General features: G+C 54.8%; 1 protein-coding gene across 3 annotated transcripts in view; it reads left to right on the forward strand.

The window, feature by feature from the left end:
- Positions 1–7045, forward strand: part of LOC111162426 (mannosidase alpha class 2B member 1) — a 19660-nt gene extending 12615 nt beyond the window's left edge. For 2 of the 3 annotated variants that reach the window (XM_022526834.1, XM_022526835.1), the window contains exons 13-24: positions 242–358; positions 1377–1550; positions 2599–2696; positions 2780–2897; positions 4117–4235; positions 4326–4427; positions 4601–4688; positions 4858–4938; positions 5362–5589; positions 6087–6239; positions 6344–6446; positions 6825–7019. In XM_022526834.1, coding sequence (XP_022382542.1) covers positions 242–358; positions 1377–1550; positions 2599–2696; positions 2780–2897; positions 4117–4235; positions 4326–4427; positions 4601–4688; positions 4858–4938; positions 5362–5589; positions 6087–6239; positions 6344–6446; positions 6825–6934 — 1491 coding nt within the window. In that variant the 3' untranslated portion in view covers positions 6935–7019. Of the gene's footprint in view, positions 1–241; positions 359–1376; positions 1551–2598; positions 2697–2779; positions 2898–4116; positions 4236–4325; positions 4428–4600; positions 4689–4857; positions 4939–5361; positions 5590–6086; positions 6240–6343; positions 6447–6824 lie in introns of all 3 variants that reach the window. The other variant, XM_022526833.1, reaches the window with a different exon arrangement.
- The last annotated feature ends 5704 nt before the right edge of the window (positions 7046–12749 follow it).

The raw sequence follows: 12749 nt of genomic DNA on the forward strand, positions 1-12749 counted from the left end.
GGGGGTGTAGGGCCAGGAGGGGGCGGGGCCCAGAGGAGGGGGCTCCGACTGAGGGGCTTTTGAGGTACCTGCTGGTTGTGAAATTGGGAGGATCGGTCTGCTGGGGGGCAGTGTAGCTGGGGTGGGAGAGATCAAAGCACCCCATGGGGTCTTGGAGTACCCAAGGACATGGCCACGTGTGGTGGGTGGGTTTCAAGAAGGCCTGCTGTGACCCATGCTCCATCTGGCCCTCCCGCACCAGTTCCAAGTGATCATTTATAACCCCTTGGGGCGGAAAGTGGATTGGATGGTGCGGCTGCCAGTCAGCGAACACTTTTTCGACGTGAGGGACCCTAATGGCACAGTTGTGCCCAGCGACGTAAGTCCTTTCAACAAGTATTTCTCCTATGAGTACGACCGCGCCATGAGTACCTCCTGCGTTGTATACCTCCTCCTGGGGATTTCACCCTCCCACCTTACCCCATCCCATGGCAACATATCCCTCCATGGATACCTCCTCCCATGGACACCTCCCTCTCTCTCGGGTAACTCTTTTTAGTGAATATTTTCCCCTCCATCAAATGCTTGTGCCTAGTACTTTTTTTTTTTCTGCCCCTTAACATCATAGCCTCTTGGAAACATCAGCTCCCCCCATTCCCCTCACCCCCCTGCCTTGCCTCTCAGGCAATCTCCCCCTTTTTAATGTCTCCTCATGAATTTTTAAAAAATATTTTGGGGGCGCCTAGGTGGCTCAGTGGGTTAAGCCTCTGCCTTCGGCTCAGGTCATGATCCTGGAGTCCTGGGATTGAGCCCTGTATTGGGCTCTCTGCTCAGCAGGGAACCTGCTTCCCCCTCTCTCTCTGCCTGCCTCTCTGCCTACTTGTGATCTGTCAAATAAATAAAATCTTTAAATTTCTTTTAATTTTTTAAGATTTTTTCAGTAATTTCCACATCCATTGTGGGGCTCCAGCTTACAGCACTGAGACTGAGGGTCCTGTCCTACCAACTTATCCAGCCAGGCACCCCAATTTTTTTTTTTTTAATTTTTAGCTTATTTCCCTTGTCCTGGAAGGCCTCTACCTATGAATCTCTTCCTCCCCTAGAACCTGCCTTTCCCTCATTCCCCTGCTTCAAGGATTTCCTTCCCTACTTCCTCCCTCACTTCCCCTTCTCCCACAGTCTCTGCACCCCAAAGTGTTTTTTCCCTGCACTTGATGAATCTTCTCTGCAATCTTGAACTCAGAATTTGACACTCCGTCCTCCCTGGCCAACACCTGTATTTCTTCTCCCCATCTGGGGCTCATTCCCCTCCTGGAGTTTTGACACGGCCCTTTATGTACAGCTCAGTATGTGGACTCACAGCCTCTTGACTCAGTTTCCCTCCTCCCTTACCCAAGGTGGTGATACATCCTAGCTCAGACAATTCGGAGCTGCTATTCTCGGCCTCAGTGCCTGCCCTGGGCTTCAGTGTCTACTCAGTAACCCAGGTGCCTGGCCGAAACCTCCACGCCCACAACCGCCACCTCAGATCCCAGAAGTCCTGGTCGCATGACTTGGCCATCCAGAATGAGGTGAGACTCCGTTCAGATGCCCCTCCCTTCCCCCGTGACAAATGCGAGGTGTTATGGTGAACTGCGTGGACTCTGGATCAGGGTGTCTTGGGTTCATGGTCTAGTCACCAGTGCCCCATTACGTGTCCTCTGGTAGTGACCACCTCCCTTTGAACCTCAGTGGCCTTTCCTGGGACTTTGAGGACCCAGTGTAATTATGGGTGACACTGGACTGATAAGTAAGGGCTGACGGTGGTAGGGATTTGCGAATTAAATGAGGCGGGTCAGAGACCTGAGGGAGGGAGCCCCGTGGCCATGTGGTGGGGAGAAGGATTCAGGCGGACTGGGAGCTGCAGAAGCAAGAGGTCTCAGGCAGGAGGGTGGGGAGTGTCCCAGGAACCCCCTGAGGCTAAAGGGGCAGGTGTTGGGTGACAGGTCAGACTCCGCAGGACTTGAGGGACAAGACTTGGGCTTTACTTCGAAGGAGCCACGTCAGAAACAGGGCTGCATTAAGACTGTAATGGGCCCTAGCATTTTTTTGCCTTTTTGGGTCTCTTTTTCCATCAGAAAAAATAAAAAGGTGACAATTGTATTTCATGAGCAGGTGGCTGTAGAAGACAAGTATAAAATATTCATTATTATTGCATTTACATTTTCTTCTGATTCTAAAAGAAATTAAAATTTAAATATTTCTGTTGGCCCCTAAAAGTCCGCTGGGTGGTGGCACTATGATTCCTTAATCAGATGCCCCCGTAAGCCTGGAGTCAGCCCAGGGGCCCAAGCTGACCGGCTGGGATGGTATTTTGGGTGTCACTGGCGCCCTCTGGTGGCCGCGGCGGGGGGAACTGACTGGGGGAGGGAGCCTGGAAGGGGTCCCCTGCACTAGTCCCAGAAGGTCATGGAAATGGTGAGAAGTGGTCAGATTGAGGAGGAGGTGGAAGGATTTGTTAATAGGGCCAGGGGGAGGGGGAGGGGAGCTTCTGGGCTTCCTCCTGAGCCCCAGGAAGGATGAAGCTGCCCTTGGATGAGACGATGCTTATTAACCTCTGGCTGTCCCTTTTCTACCCAGCACCTCCGGGCTAAGTTTGACCCCGACACAGGACTCTTGGTGGAATTGGAGAACCTGGACCAGAACCTCCTGCTGCCTGTTCGCCAAGCCTTCTACTGGTGAGGGAGGGACCACCAGGCCAGGGAGGGGGTGCGAGTAGGGCTGGGGTCACTTACCTGACTCTCACCTGCCCCGGCCCCAGGTACAATGCCAGCGTAGGCAACAGCCTCAGCAGCCAGGCCTCAGGCGCCTACATCTTCAGACCCGACCGCCAGAAACCGTTGATCGTGAGCCACTGGGCTCAAACGCGCGTGGTGAAGGTCTGGGGCCTTTAATGATGAGTGGGTGTGGGGGAGGTGTGGAGCCTGGGGTGGTGGAGCCATGTGCGGGTGGTGGCAGGGGGTGGGGGGGGGGGGTGGGTTTGTATCTCTATCAGATGAGAGGGTTAGGACCTGCGGGGAATATTGATAATCTTCCCACAGGGCTGGTATTTTCGGCTGGTTAAGTAACAGTCATTCCTTGGGAGCAAGTACAAAGGCTTTCACATCTGCTGTGGGTGTCAGGGTTATACTAGCTTTTGAAACTGGGAGTGGGTTGTTCCCACTGGATCCAGGAATGGGGAGAACCAGGTGTAGCCTCTTGAAGGTTCACCAAGGGTCTGTGGTAGGAGGGGATTATATTTGAGGGGGCTATGCGAGCGTTTACACTTGGATAGGGGCTGGGTGATTCTCACTTAGGATGGATATCTGAGGGTGCAGCTGGCTGGGAACGGGGGACCCCCTTGTGGGGTTTCTTGGGGCTTCTCCTTGACATTTCCTCTTAGGGTAGGGGTGGGGCAGGTAGTGGCAGGATTCACATTGGACATGATTCCCCTTGAGGGGAACTTCTGCCTACGAGGGTTGCTGCCTTAGGGTATAGTTTTGCCTCCAGTAACAGTTGCCAAAATGTGGTGCCTAAAACAAGATAGACGTTTCTTTCCGTCTAACAGAAAGTCTGGATGGGCCATCCAGGGCCGGGGAGTGATTTCGGAGTCATCCAGGCCTCTTCTGTCTCACTGTTCTGCCCTCGTCAACATTCGGCTTCGACCTCGTGGCCCAAGATGGCTGCTCAAGGTCCAGCTGTCGTATTGGCATTGGAGCCAGTGGGAGAGGGAAAGAGGCAAGGGACGTGGCGCACACCTCTTTGGTCCTTTTCCATTGAGCAAACCGTGGTCACCCAGCTATTGCTAGCCTCAGGGAAGACCGGACAATACGGTCTTTATTCCAGGTAGCCACTTGCCAAGCTAGAATCCTGTTCTAAGGAGGGAAGAAGGGGTAATGGTGGGCAGCAAGCATACATGCCACACTCAAGAGTTAGGTGGTAACATCTGACATAGGAAATGGGGGCATCACACCGAGGGGGTGGGGCAGGTTCCCATTTTATGAGTGGGTTGACCTGCTGTTAGCCCTTGTGAGTTGACAGCAGGGGTGGGTATCAGCAGGGCTTGCCTGTGTGCAGGTGCAGGCTCAGACTTGCTCCCACCCCCCCACGTGCCCACAGACACCCTTGGTGCAGGAGGTGCACCAGAACTTCTCAGCCTGGTGTTCCCAGGTGGTTCGCCTGTACCCAGGCCAGCGGCACCTGGAGCTGGAGTGGACAGTGGGACCAATACCTGTGGGGTGAGTGGCACCCACGGGGACTTCGGGGGTGCAGGCAAGGGCAGAGTGGGATAGGGGAAGCTCACAGTCTTGCCATCCCCTCGGGTCCAGTGACGGCTGGGGGAAGGAGGTCATCAGTCGCTTTGACACTGTGCTGGAGACAAAAGGACTCTTCTACACAGACAGCAACGGCCGGGAGATCCTGGAGAGGAGGTGGGGTGACTGGGGGTAACAGGGTGGTCTGTGGTGTGTGGGGGCCCAGGGTTGTGGGGGCATCTGCTGATCCTCTGATTGTGGGAAGGAGGGGATGAAGGGGGAGTGAGGCATGGGTAGACCAGGGAAGGGGAGCTGGACCCCAGCCTTGACCAAACCCTCCCCCTCCCCAGGCGGGATTATCGACCCACCTGGAAGCTGAACCAGACTGAGCCAGTGGCAGGAAACTACTATCCAGTCAACAGCCGCATTTATATCAGGGTAACCCCCCATTCTGCTCCCCATGTCCTAGCCCCCCTCCACATCACCCTCATTCTTAGGATCTCTCAGCTGTCCTTGGTGGTCTCCACCATCCCCTGTGGTGCCTGCCTGGGGGCCATGGCTGGCTGGCTGTGGGCCCCTCATTCTCCCCTCACTCTCCTTCCCCCAGGATGGCAAGACGCAGCTGACCGTGCTGACTGACCGCTCCCAGGGGGGCAGCAGCCTGAAGGATGGCTCTGTAGAGCTCATGGTGAGTGGCCAGAGCCCTGTCTCAGCCAGTTCCCACCCTGGCCCCCCACTGGACCTTGAAAGCTGGTTGCTGGTTTCTCTCTGTTCTCTGCTAGGTGCACCCCTCCATGTGTCGTCCCCACTAAGCTGACACCTCCATTCCTAAGTGAAAAGTTCACTCCAAGCTTTTGTCCGGTCCCTATCTAGTTCCCCATCTCTTCCAGGCCTCACTTGCCCTATCCCGTTAGACCCTTACCTCCCTCTGTGCTAGTCCGTAGCTAGGCTGGATCACCGCTTGTGCTGGTGGTCCCCCACTAGACCTTTCTCCGCATCCATCCTTCTCACTCTTAAGTTTCTCTTGAAATTTCCACAAGCCCTTACCCAAATTTCTGGCCCAGAAATTGGCCAGAGGGACTCCTCATCCTCTCCTGACCACGCCCCCCAGGTGCACCGAAGGCTTCTGAAAGACGATGGACGTGGCGTAGGGGAGCCGCTGCTGGAGGACGGGCTGGGGCTGTGGGTGCGAGGGCGCCATCTCGTGCTGCTCGACAAGGTTTCGGCCGCTGCCACCAGGCACCGGTTGCAGGCAGAGAAGGAGCTGCTGGCCCCGCAGGTGGTGCTGGCCCCCGGTGGCGGCGCCCCCTACCACCCGGAAGTCGCCCCGCTCAAGCAGGTGAGGGGGGTGGGGCCGCCAGATAGGACCCCAAGGAACCTGGCCTTAGAGGGTACCCACTCCGCCCGCCCCTATCTCGTTCTGGGGAAGCCATAAGCTGCTCCCACCCCCTCACCTCAGCCCCGTCGCCCTACAGTCCCATCGCACCACGTCTGGGTCTTGGCACAGCCTTAGCTCTCTCCCCTACTGCGGGCTCACTGGGCCCCACCCTCTCCGCCTTTTCCTTCCCCATGCACGGTCCCGCCCCCCAGCCCCGCCCCACCCCACCTCACCTCACCCCGCCTTGCCCCACCCTCTGAGCTTCATCCCCGCCCTATCTCAGGGGGTCTCAGGCCAGATCCCTTCGCCCCCTTCCGGGCTCGGGCCCGCCCCTAGCCTGGCACCGCCCTTCCCTGGGTCTGTCCCATCCTCTCATTGGCTTAACCCCCATGAAATCACGCCCCTTGTGTCAGAGCCCCGCCTCCTAACCGAGCCTCAGCCCCACCCCCTTTCTGCAGTTCTCAGGGCTCCGCCGGGAGCTGCCTCCCTCCGTACATCTGCTCACGCTGGCCCGCTGGGACAGGACATCGCTGCTGCTGCGCTTGGAACACCAGTTTGCTGTAGGGGAGGGCTCTGGCAACTTGAGCGCCCCGGTGACCGTGGATTTGAAGGTGAGTAAGGCAGAAGTGGGAAGGAGACAAGACAGAGGCAGAGAGCAGGGAGAGGGGAAACCCTGCTCTGTCCCCACTGAGCCGGGCCCATCCACTACCTACAGGACCTGTTCTCCGCCTTCACCATCACGGACCTACAGGAGACCACGCTGGCGGCCAACCAGCTCCGGGCTGGCGCCTCCAGGCTCAAGTGGACACCAGCCACAGGTGGGGGCCTGCCCTGGGAGCTGGGGGCTGTGTGGGAGGTGTGGGAATGTTGTGGGTGTGGGAATGTCCCAACTAGCAGTGGGTCTGGAGGGTCTGGGATGGGATTCCATGGGTGTCTAGTTTTGGGGTGAAGGGTATGCCCATCACCCCTGGGGTGGGCATGATGGTTTTCAGGTAGGGCTTGAGGGTGTGAAGGAGATGGCTTGACATCGGGGATGGGATTCAGGGCCTGGGAGACAGTTTAAAATGGGTCTGGGAATAAGGCCCTGGGTACAGATTTGAGGGTGTATGGCTCTGTGGAGGCCGCGGGGAAGGAGCAGGAGGAGGGGTGAGGCAGAGGAGGTCTGCAGCCCTCACTTCTCTCTCGCACCTCCCCAGGCCCCGCGCCCCAGCCCTCTCCCCCTCGGCTGGACCCCGCTGCCATCACGCTGCAGCCCATGGAGATCCGCACCTTCCTGGCCTTGGTCCAGTGGAAAGAGCTCGGCTAGACATGCTGGGGGCAGGCACACTCGCCCCCTCTTCCTCCTGCTGCTGCCGCCACTAACAAAAGCCATTAAAATGCCACTACCAAGACTTGGGTCAGGGTGTGACTGAGTGGGGTTTTGCTTGTTTCTGGAGGAGGGGGTGGGGATGCATTGATGGCCTAGGAAGGTCAGCAGGCACTGAATCTTGATCTGAGGCCTTCCAGGGGAGTCACATCCACACCCGCCTCATCTGCCACTGTCTTCCACTCCTCCTTTGCTCCTTCCTCCACTCAGGCTGTGGCACAACTGTCTCTAGAGGCTACCAAGGGTGGGCCTGCATGGGATACGTCGAGTATACGTATGCATACTCAGAGTATGAGTACGTCTCACACTCTGCATGAGAACGTAGACATTCTCTACGTCTGAGAAGCAGATGTACCCCGGAGCCTTCCAGACCTGGCCTTGGGGAATCCAGGCCCTGAGGGCAAGGAATCCAGGAGGTCCTGGTAAAGGGCTGGAACAGGAGCCAGGTTCCAAAGTGAGGCCTTGGACAGGTGGGCTAGAGCTGCTGGGCTCCCAGGAGACAGGTAGAGAGTCTGGCACGCCCTGGTTTGCTCTGGGGTCTGTTATGGAAGGACACTTTGAGATGAAACCAGTAATTTAGACTCAAAAGTGAGTGACTTTCCCCTTGGTCAGGACAGCCTTATGCAAGTCCCTTGAAGGTGCGTGGCGGCCAGGAGGGCATCCCAGGCTGACCTGGGATGCGTGCTTCCCTGATTGTCAGATGCCCCTCCAGAAAAAATCTGTAAGTCCCTCTTGGGGTGGAGGATGAGCCTGGGCAGCTAGAAACTGCTGGGGAGGGCACTACAGGCCTAGGTAAGGTTCCAGATGGGGCCTGGGTGCTGGATGTGCATCTTGAAATTTTCTCTAAGTCTCCCCTTAAAGAGATGGACCAGGGAGCCCCAGGGAGGGAGCCCCAGGCTAGTTGCCATTCTACATGGGGTCCAGTCACTGGATGCACCTCTCAGAAACTTCATCTAAAGTTTCCCTCTGGGGCGCCGGGGTGGCTCAGGTTAAGCGTCTGCCTTCAGCTCAGGTCATGATCCCAGCGTCCTGGGATTGAGCCCTATGTCAGGCTTCCTGCTCAGTGGGGAGTCTGCTTCTCCCTCTGTCCTGCCCCCTGCTTGTGCTTGCTCTTGCTCTCTCTCTCAAATAAATACCCCCCCCCTTTTTTTAAAGTTTCCCTCCAGAACGGAAAGGCAGCAAAGCCAGGCAGGGTGGTCTGGACCCCTCTGTAGGGTTCCATCTTAGGATGTGCCCACCAAATTTGCTTGTAAGTATCCTCTCGTGGTAAGGAGGACACTGGCCAGGTAGCGCACCCCAGGATGACATCTTTGGCCTGGTAGTCCATGCGATCTCCTGAAAACGTACTAACCCTCCTCCAAAGGTGGGCACCATCCTGGCTGGCCAAGGAGACTCAACCTCAAGGAGGTTGCCCCGGGCCCCCTTGTAGTCCCCATGGTGCCTGATTGTTGGATTGGCCCCTGCAAACCTCTGTATCTGGTGATGGAGACAAGGACGGGCCAGCCAGAGAGACTTGTGGGGAGGAGGGTGCCCAGGGCCAGGCTGAGCTTCTGCATGGGCCCTCATATTGGACCCACCTGGCGGTGCCCCATGAAAACACAGCCACATCCCATCCAAAAGGAAGTCACCGAATGGCTTGTGCTGGGCAAGTAAACTCATGAAGGATGCTGTGGGCTCAGGTGCTGTCACTCTTGGGTCCCAGTCATTGGGAGCGCCTCCCGAGAAGTTTCTATGTCCTTTTGTGGAGCTCAGGACCACCCAGAGAGTGAATGCACTCCCCCTCCCCCTCTGAATGGGGCAAGCAGCCCTAGCCATCCAGGGAGGCCCAGGGAGCGAGTTCCAGGCCCAGCCACGGTGACATGTAGGGCCCTAGTCATCACATATGCCACAGGAAATTGTTTCCAAGTCCTCCTCTAAAGGAAGGCAACAGCCCGCTGGGCGATGGGCCACCGGGGAGGGTGTCCTGGGCTTAGCAGCCTTCCTGTGCTGGGCTGCGTGGCTACATATGCTTCTCAAAAATATTTTTAAGCCCTCTTGGGAGCGGGAAGACGGAGCTGAGATGGCCAGGGAGGCGTGGTGGGCCAGCTTCAGAGAGGGTTTAGTCACTGGGAGCATCTCCTGAAAACGTCTCAGTGGTACTCTGGAAGCTGAGAGCAGCCTGGGCGCCCCCGGCAGTTCCTCGGATGGTGTCCTGGGCCCATCAGGCTCCTCCTCGGCTGCTGTGGGCCGAGATACATCGTTTGGGTAAGACCTACCCACGCTAGCTGGATCCTGGTGGGTCGTTTCATCCAGGTCGCGCTGATTGAACTGCGCCACCTGGTGGCTGTTTTTATGTCGTCCCCGGAGCTCGGCTATGCGGGCCTGGGGGTGGGATCCAACTGTTGAAAAGCAAGGCTGAGTTCCAGGAGATTGCTGGCAGTGTCGCCCTGGCCGTGACAGGCTCCCCTGAGATTGGCACTGCAACATAGAGGAGAGCGACATCCAGGAACTGCGCGGATGGGCCGGCGCCCGGCGGTCCCCTCCGCTCACGGGGACACCCTTGAGACGTTGCAGGTAATGAGGTGGTGTCCTGGGCTTGGTCGTGTTCCCACCTGGTGCCTGGTTTCTAGATTCTCGCTCCTGAGGTCGGGATCATGGCCAGAAGTCCTGGGGCGGGGGGCGTTCCCCTCACACGGCTGCAGTCCTGTGTGGGGCCGGGTCCCTGATGCGCACCCTAAAATTTCCCCTTCTGAGGAGGGGGCAGGGAGGCGTGGCAGGCAGCTGTCCTCAGTGGGGTTCCAGTCACTACCTATCCCTTCTGAAAATGTTTCCCAAGGAAAGGAAGGCCCAGAGTCAACTCCCTGCGCGAGGGGAAGAGCAGTCACGTGGGGGTTCATTGGCTGCACCTCCCGAAAATTTTTCTAAGTCTCTCTCCATGCTAACAAGCCAGCCAGACAGGGAGGCCGACGGAGCATGCCCAGGTCCCATCCACAGCCCAGATGGGGCCCAGGGGTTGGGAGAAGTGTTTTCAGGGTGCTTGGGTCCTCCCTCCTGCACCGGGGAGAGGAGAGGCCTTCTAAACCAAGGGAGGAGAATCCGCTTGTCTAGAGTCCGTGGTGGCTGGGGAAGGCATCCAGGTCTGGCCGCAGGGATTCAAGAGGTCACTGCTGACTCATGCACTTCCTGAAGGAGCTTCTGATTCCCCTTCCTGGAGGGGAGACGCTGTCTTGGGCCCGTTAGGGACGCCCTGTGAGGGCACCCTGGACTTGAAGGCCAATCTCTGAAATGTGTTCAGTCACCACCAGTGGAAGCATCAGCCTGTGTTGCCGGGCCCCAGGTTAGCTCGCAAAGACATTTCCAATTCCTGGACAGCCTGGCCGGCTCGTGGAGGGCACCCTGGCTAGGCCTCGGTCCACCATGGGTCATGGTCACAGAGGGTGCCTCCCAAAAGTCTTCTTAGTCCCTCTTTGGACGCTGGGACTGGCTTGGGCTGGAAGGGGAGGAACTGGAGGGAGACCCCAACCAGCCATGGTCCCATGTGAGGCCAACTTGAGTGTGTTCCAAATTTTCTAAGTCTCCAGCTTGAACATGCTAAGGACACCCTGGAAAAGCTGACTGGGCCCAGCCATTATCCTGCACGGGGCCTTGTGGACTGATGGGCTTTCTGGAAATGTTTCTGAATCTCACTGGTGTCCTGGGCATGGGCCATGTCTGGCTGAGGAAGCCTGGGACGATGTTCTGGGCAGAGCTGTGGTCTCATGTGGCTTCCACACGTTCCTTCAGGCTCCTCCAGACAGGTTAGGACAGACACAATAATTCTACAGATCAGGTTTGCTCTGCTCCCTTGGGTTCAAGGGCAGAACTGGGACCCAAGGTGTCATTGCTTCAAGATCAAGGCCACTTACATGCTGGGAAGACTAGGCAGCGTTAAGTAAAAAGAAAAAAAAACAAAACTTTCCTCCCATTTGAAGATGGCTATTTCCTGCTCGGGTATCACTTGCTTGCTGTAAAGCTCTGACTGTCGACTATTCTCCAATGCTTCTGTGGGCGGGGCCGGGGGGGGGGGCAAGGACTTCAAGCTTCACAGCCACCATTCTGCTGATGGCACTCTAATATTTTGCAACTCTTAGTCCTCTGTCCCAGTCACAGAGAGGACAATGGCAGAATTGAGTAGTTGTGACAGAGCTCACAGAGACTGCTCAGGTGAGCAAATCTAAAGTATCTGACTCTTTGGCAGAAAGTGTATCTACTTCTGAATGAGGACCCCTGGCCCAGAGGAGAAGCTTCAAAGTTAGAACTGCATTTAGAACACAGTCTCTGAGCCAAACGCTGTGGGTTTGAATTCAATCTTTTATCATTTACTACCTTTTGTGACTAAAATTTACTGCAATCACTTGCTTTTTTAAGAGGAAAGAGAGCTATTTTGTAGAATTTGCTCAAGTTTTACTGTATTAATCTTTGGGAACTGAGCAATTTCCATGAGATGATGGACATGGTGTCTGCCAGCACACTGGGCAAGGCGGGAGCTGGACAGATGGCGCTAGATAGGTGTTGGTGTTGCTAGTTGCTGGCCTGTTGTAACAAGGCTATGTTGTTCTGATGTTGAACATGAACTATCTTCCAGACAACCTAAATCCCACAGGTTCATTCTCTGACTGATGGAACAAGACCCACATGAGGCCACTATCTTGTCTGTAACTGGATTATACAACGAAAATGTCCAAGCCACAGAAATTACCAAATATCTCACTGTTCTGGCATAAATGATTGACAATTCTTTATCATTGGTTTTAGCCCCATTTCTAGATCTAATGATTAAGATTACCTGATCATAGGGGTGCCTGAGTGGCGCAGACAGTGAAGCGTCTGCCTTTGGCTCAGGTCATGGTCCCGGGGTACTGGGATCAAGCCCTGCATTGGGCTCCCAGCTCAGCAGGAAGCCTTCTTCTCCCTCCCCCACTCCCCCTGCTTGTGTTCCCTTTCTCACTGTATCTCTTTCTGTCAAATAAAATAAATAAAATCTTAAAAAATTACCTGATCATAGAATTACATTTACTTCCTAATATCATTAATCAATGTCCCAATTTCTTGAACTCCCTCCCCCTGCCAACCAACCAGTGTAAGCCCAAATCACAGAATAAGTCCTCTCTCCCTATTACCGTCCACTGAGATGCATCACAGTTCCTCACGGCGTATGGTCTCCACCACTGCAATGAGTCAATAACTCATTGTTGTTATGTTCTACTGTAACTGTGTTCCTGGTAATCTCTGGCTGCACAGCACTGATGAAAGCAAGATATAAGTTTCTACTAAAATAGTAAGTCATTTTCATGGAAAAGACGTTAAGTATATGGAAATAAAAGAATTTAACCTTAAAAATTGCTTTGGATCCTCAAAGAAATCAAATAATTCAGACCACAAGAAAGGAATTAATCAAATAGTAAAAAAATTGAAAAAAAAAACCTTGCAGTAAATGAATATGAAAATAGAATATCAAAATTTATGGAAAACACACAAATTTTAGGGTCAAAATTATAGTTTTAAATACATTAGAAAGGAAGAAAGGTCTAAAATCAACAATCTAAGTTTCAACTTCAGTAAACTAGAAAAAGCACATCAAAAGTAAGATTTAAAAAAGGAAATATTAGGCAGGAAAAAATAGAAGCAGAAATCAATAAAATACAACACCAGAATACCGATAGGAAAAAAAATCAATAAAACAAAAACTTGGTTCTCTGAGAAGATCAAGAAAATTGATAAAATCAAAACAGGACCA

Source organism: Enhydra lutris, unplaced genomic scaffold (assembly GCF_002288905.1).
Source record: "Enhydra lutris kenyoni isolate GAN:26980312 unplaced genomic scaffold, ASM228890v2 scaffoldscaffold92, whole genome shotgun sequence".
NCBI lineage: Eukaryota > Metazoa > Chordata > Mammalia > Carnivora > Mustelidae > Enhydra > Enhydra lutris.